This window comes from Sipha flava, unplaced genomic scaffold (genome assembly GCF_003268045.1).
Source record: "Sipha flava isolate LNK unplaced genomic scaffold, YSA_version1 356_pilon_pilon, whole genome shotgun sequence".
Lineage (NCBI taxonomy): Eukaryota > Metazoa > Arthropoda > Insecta > Hemiptera > Aphididae > Sipha > Sipha flava.
Window position 1 is genome coordinate 231,069 of NW_020273051.1, and position 6,856 is coordinate 237,924.

At 24.7% G+C, this 6,856-nt stretch overlaps 2 protein-coding genes across 2 annotated transcripts; both read left to right on the forward strand.

The window, feature by feature from the left end:
• The first annotated feature begins 766 nt into the window (after nucleotides 1-766).
• LOC112687540 (ATPase inhibitor, mitochondrial-like) lies at nucleotides 767-1,625 on the forward strand. The gene is made up of 3 exons (XM_025560283.1): nucleotides 767-1,176; nucleotides 1,271-1,403; nucleotides 1,462-1,625. The coding sequence occupies exons 1-3, from the start codon at nucleotides 1,115-1,117 to the stop codon at nucleotides 1,573-1,575; spliced, it is 309 nt and encodes a 102-aa protein (XP_025416068.1). The 5' UTR covers nucleotides 767-1,114; the 3' UTR covers nucleotides 1,576-1,625.
• A 2,366-nt stretch (nucleotides 1,626-3,991) lies between these two features.
• LOC112687536 lies at nucleotides 3,992-4,949 on the forward strand. The gene is made up of 3 exons (XM_025560279.1): nucleotides 3,992-4,473; nucleotides 4,561-4,683; nucleotides 4,742-4,949. The coding sequence occupies exons 1-3, from the start codon at nucleotides 4,313-4,315 to the stop codon at nucleotides 4,923-4,925; spliced, it is 468 nt and encodes a 155-aa protein (XP_025416064.1). The 5' UTR covers nucleotides 3,992-4,312; the 3' UTR covers nucleotides 4,926-4,949.
• Nucleotides 4,950-6,856: the final 1,907 nt, after the last annotated feature.

Here is a 6,856-nt window from a genome sequence, read left to right on the forward strand (position 1 = left end):
AACTATATTTCTTGTTATAGATACATATTATTCTATCATCATAAACAAATATGACATAAATAATAACAGCAAATAATTGTTGTTACTTAAGGTACTTATCATAGGAATAATATTTTTAATATTTAAATGTAATGGCAAAATTGTATGACTTCTGTATATATCTATGAATATTAATAACAAGAAATATAGTTATTACATTAAGTAACAACAATTATTTGCTGTTATTATTTATGTCATATTTGTTTATGATAACAGATAATATGTATCTATAAAACTATAAAATACATTAACTAGATCCTAAATACAATAATAACTTTAAACTATTATTTAATTCTATATGAAGTAAACTAGACAAAGTGATTTTATAAACTATGAACTATTTAAATTTTATAAATTTTTATATATTTGGTTGAAAACATAGAGAAATCATTTTTGTTATTACTTTTCACAGATAAATGAAACAATTAATTAATTTTTTCATTTCAATTTATAATTATTTAAAAATAACTGCCAATATTTACCTATGGGCCAAGGTTGTGCTGATTAATTTAAATTATGAAAAATAAAAAATAATAATAGTATTTATGATGATTATTTTTGACTACTCTTATTAATCAATCATGTGTAATAACACAAAAATAAATTTTTAATTTACAGACATTATTTTATAGACATTGTAATATATTGCGAGCAGATATATTTTGAAATTACTGATTGTTCCAAAATGAATAAAATATTTTATGATATCAAAAATGTCAAAATTTCAAAGACGGCACTATTCAGACAAAGGAAATGTACATATCTCTCTCCCTTGAACATCAAAAATAGAAATTGTATCAATGTTAACATTTCAAAGACTGCACTGTTCGATTAAAGGAAATATATTTTCCTTTCTCTATTGAACCTGAACATTAACAACATAATGCATTTATGTCCTGAACAATTGCGTATTGGACGCCATATTTGTTGTATTTTCCGTGACTAAATTAGTCATAACTTGTGGTATATTTTTCGTCATCATTGTAAAGTATTTCATTAGAATATTATAAATATAAAATACATTTATAATAATTAGTAATTTATATCTAACGTGTTTTTTTTAAAAATAATTGCCATGAATACTTTCTTAAGAGGATCTTCTAATTCACTCAAGTCCATAAATATATTAATAATGAGGCAAGAATGCAACATTAATTTTTAAATTTAAATTTTAAACCAAATTTATATTTTTAAGTGATATTAAGTGTTAATATATGTTGAGTTTTAACAGATTAAACAGTGGTCTTGGTAATTTAGGCAGTGGTGCTGGCAAAGGTGGAGGTGGTGGTGGATCAATTCGAGAAGCTGGCGGTTCTATGGGTCAGCGAGAAGCTGCTAACGAAGAAGAATATTTTTATAAACAGGTTAATATTAATTAAATAAAACAAATTGAATCAATTAAAGAATCATGTTTTTAAATAGCAAAGAGCCCAGTTGGACGAAATTAAAAAAGACATAGAATTTCGTAAACAAGAAATAGAGAAGCATATCAAAGAAATCAATAAGGCAAAAGAGGAATTAGATAAAAATATGTAATACATTTTATATTTGAAATTTTTTCTTTTAATATTCATTAATTATAAATAATTTGCATGAACTGAATTTTATATTACATAACATGGTTAAAAATAAACAATAATTGTACCTTTTTAAGTACATTTTCAACCTTGGCTCAATAATTTTTTGAAAGTAAATTGTATGTACCAGTATAACAGTTTCCAGTCCAGACTTTCTAGTTTAAGTGACATATGATTATTATTAAACGATTTGAGGTTTAAGCAGTTAACAGCTATTGCAGGTAACAAATTATTTAGAATATAAAATTTGAAATTTATAAATGATAGCTAATATTTATTTGATTTGATTTCATTATTGAATACACTTTATTGCTCTTCATTGTAGGTACTCTAAATATAATTAATATTTATTTTTTTATTTTATTATACCTTTGTCAATTAGATGGCTTGACATTTACGTTATAATGAATGAAGTATGATTAAAAAAATATTAATAATTATGAGTAAGAGTAATAAAACAAGATTTGATACTATATTGCGATTAAAGTATAAATTATTATAATTGATAGAAATATCTTAGGTATGTTTGGTATAGTGAATTAATTTGATTGAAAACATGGTGAAAAGTCATAGTTGGATAAATAATGAATATTATTCACATAGCACATGTTTGTAATAAAATATAAGTAATGTAAAATAAAATTGCTTTTTTTTCTTATAAGGTATTTATTAAGTTATTTTGGTATATTTTTTTTTAAGGAAAAAATATATGAGCTTATAAAATATTAATATTTTTAGAAATATATATTCAAGATCAATAACTAATATAAACAAAATAAATAAATAAAATTACAATTTCACTGGCAGTTAATTGCAATTTCTGTGCAAATATCTGTGTTCATTACACTAAACTTAGTTTGTAGATACTTGGTCTTCTTTCCTTGGCGTATCAACTCATTGAGAGTTTTGGCCATCACCACAACATCGCTCTCTCTGTCCTTGACATGTACTATGTCTGTCCAGTTCTCATTATCTATCCTTAACAAGTTTTCCTGTACTCCTTCCGGTCATTTTTTTTCTTGGTCTGCCTCTTCAAAGGCCACTTTTAGTGGTTCATTTTTTTGACACATAATGTGTACTTATTATTAAAATAAAATTAAAATATTTAATAGACAAATTTTGTCTGCTATTTGATGACTTGTAAATCAATTTATAATCTTCATATTGAACCATATTATTTATAGTGATTTAATATGTTGTTATATATAAATATATATTTTAGTTGTATGAAATTTATTTTATAATTGAGTACATTTTTTCCTTTGGATATTGTTCCTTTGATTTTAATAAAAAATAAATTATAAAAATACATGTATTATTACAAATTTATATTGTAATTATTTTTTTGTTGTTCAATGGATCAAATTAAATTTAATATGTTACTCATTTTATTTTCCATAAGCATTGATATTGTTTTTTTTAGAAATGATTACCTATAACAATCTAGTCCTGAATCAAACAATTTTTTGATGTCATATTTTTTAAAGTTCCTTATATTAATTTAGAATATACTTGCACCCATATTTACAGTAAGGAAAATAATATTTTACTCTCAAGTTTCCATATTTTATTTGAAAAAATTTTTAATGCTAATTTTTAGTTGTAAATTGAATAAGTTATGTTTTTTTTTATGGATCAATGTAGTTCATCCGTTTCAAGCATATGCTTATTGAAAGAATTTGCAACTTGTTTATTTTACTTTATTTATTATTAACTTTAAACTTTGTTGAAGCAAAATTAATATATAATTCTTCTTCTTCATGGGTAAAACTCTCATTAGGACTATCCCAACATACACTCTTGCACCCAATTTTCTCTATCCGATACCTGAATCCTCCAGTCCAAGCCTTCTCCTAACGCTTTCACATCATTCCTTACTACGTTTTCTTCTAATACTATGTGTATTAGTGGGTTTTGGCTATGCCAAGCATGTAGCCCGTAGCAATCTCAATCTATTGTTCTTTATTTGAATATTATGTTTTTATGGGTCTATGGAAGAGTTTATAGGAATATTATATAATTATTATTTTGTAAACTAATATCATAACATATCCAATTATAATAAAACAATTGAAAATGTATTATTGTAGTAAAACGCTTTGGATTGTGTACAGCGAACAGTGGTTTTGAACTAGGGCAGTGCGTTTTAAAATTTCTTAATGGCGCCAAGGATACACGTTGTTACGACTGTCGATATCAGCACAGAATATAATAATATCAGTACCGAACGATTATCGCGTTCGTGCAGACGTTATGTTGGTAGTGTGGCGTACGATGCTGTCGGTGTTCTGTCGTATACACGTAACGTTTGTGTTTAGTGGACATTTGTCGGGTGGATGTTCGTCGTGTAGTTTATTCTGAGATTATGTTTATTATAATAACTTTTGCGTAACAATATGCATGACCGATTGATGTAAATTAACCCGACGGGCGAAATCAATAGGCAGCAATCGTTTTTGGGATATCCACGAACATTATTTTCAATTTTTTTTTTTCACCAAAATATCTCGTTATCACGGATCTTCAACGTCAGAACGTCACATTCGCATTTAATTTTATTCCTGTGGTTCGCTCGCCTATCAATTTTCTTACTGTATTTTTTGTGTCTGAAACTGTTTTATAATTTTTTTCTCGTAAGCCGAATTGGTTTTACTCGTACGAATTACTGCCAATCTGATCTCTCCCGACTCGTTACAATGACATCTTCAGATAAGAAATCGTTGGTCGATACGATCGTTGGCTACAGACCACCGCCGGTCACCAAAGAATCAGCAATAAATTTCTATGCTCCGGCTTTTGGTACATTAAACTATACATTTTTGTCTCTCAATGTGATGAACCCAAGACTCTTGCAAAGGTAAGTGCCCAACCCAGTCGCTACATGATAACACTAACTGTTCTTGTAGACTACAGTTGATTAATATTTTGTATTTTTGAATCAAAGGATCGTACCTAAGCCAGATCTCACAAATACATTTTTATTCAGCTCATGTTTGGGATCTGCTCTCTTCATTGCTGGACGACCTCATCTCAGTGAAGCACCAATAAAACTACGCATCATCTTTAGGTAATAAGCCGATTATTCAATGTATTGACACTAATTGAAAATTCCTTAAACATTTTAGTGTGTACGGATCAGTCTTGTTCAACACAGGATCAGTTTTGACATGGGCTATTGTACGCAGTTTATTGCCGAACAACTCTAGTTTAGCTACAGTGGCCGGTTTGATTTCAGGATGTTTGTTGACTGGTTGTGGTATTGTTTATTTAAATTACAACGACAAAGCTATTAAAGCAAACAATAAGTAAATTTGATTGTATTTAGTAATATCATATAGTTAAAATATCCTAGGAGTAAATTATAAATTCCAATTTTATAATCAGGATTTTTCTTTATTTCATTATTTGTATTATTGTAATTTCTGTTTTTGTTTTCCTGTTTGTTGTAAAAATTTTAATTAGTTTGGTCTTAAGTAGTAATTCATTTATTTTAAAAATAGTTATTATTCTCTTTACATGACTATTTTGTTTTTACCACTATACATGCACAATAATTGATTATTATTATTATTGTGATGAAATTAACAATAATTTTTACATTTTTGATAAATTGACCATAATCTATAAATGTCTATTTGTATATAGTTATGGATCATTTTACATAAAATGTATCAATATGTTAACTATCTAAAAATATACTACATATTTTATTGTTGTCATTACTAATTTAATACTGTTTCTACTTTTAAATAGCAATATCATTATGAATATAAAACTGCTTCTTTAATTTATATGTAACTATTTTTAAAAATATTGAATAAAAGTATGAACAACTTTATGAACAGTTATTTCTAACCTGCTTATACTAGAAAACTTATAATTGTTTAATTATATTTTAAATATTGAAGTACACATTTTAATGTATACAAATCTAATAGTATTTAAACTGTTATAATTTAAATTAAATTAATTCAACCAGTGTTTTAAATTTATATCATAATTTATCAAATAAATATTTTAAAAAGTAAAAAAGAAAAAAATGCAAAAATGATTATGAAGAAAGTGTTGATATATTTATTTTTCCTTATAAAATTAGAAGTGATAGTGAAGTAAAATGTTATTACCTTAAAATGATTATTTTAAGTTCAATTACTTTACTTTTTACTTAAAAATAATTTGATGATTTTATAGTTGAGTGTTTCAATTTATATTTATATTATAAATTTTAAATCATACATTTTTATGGAATATATTGTACTTAAAACTATTATCAAAATATAATTTATTAATTAAAATAATTAAATGTATGGTAAATATTATATTGATATGAATTTTTTAAAGTTAGAGAAAAAGAAATTAGTTTTGAATTTAATGGAAAATTTACCTTTAAGTATATTATATTTTTAAGACATAATGTAATAATATAATAACATTATAATGTGCTTCTTAAACTATTATTAAAAAGGATATGTGACTAGTACTTAAAATTACCAAAATATGTTTTCAGGTTATAAATATTTAAATTATCTATAAAATCATGATGACAATGACTCAAAAATTATATCATGGCTAATTAATTAAAATTACTTAAAATAATGTTTATTATTAATTACAAATAATAAAATGTATAAAAATTGCTTTAAATGGTCTAAAACATTCTCTTTTTCAAATTATGTAAAAAATGGATATGGTAAAATGTGCTATTTAAATTATTTATTTCAAAAAGAAATTTGTGGTATCTCTATTATATTTAACAGCTATCACAACCAAATATTAAAGTACAAAAAACCCTCTTTTAAAAATCATGGTTCATTATGTGTAATACTTGTTACTTAATATTTTATCCATTAAATAATGTTAACATTATGTTCATTATTAAGGATTAGTTATAACTAATGAAAAAAATAAAAAAAAATAATGTTTCAAATATTTGATTTTTCATTTATAATAATATTAAGTTGTGAAATTTTGTAAAAAAAAATATGAAATCTATACCTGTACCAGAAGTATACACAAAAAAATATTTTAGGATGGTTTTAGGTAGTACATTTTCATACCTATAAAATCTATATACCACTATTACTCTATAAAAACATACTGAATTATTTTTTTGGAATTTATATAGGGTGTTGAACTAGGGTTAATAAGGTTTTGTCCTAGGGGATAAAATTAATAGGCAAAATTGGATAAAATATATTCTGGACATAATATTATATTTTGAATGTCTAGTTTGATTTACT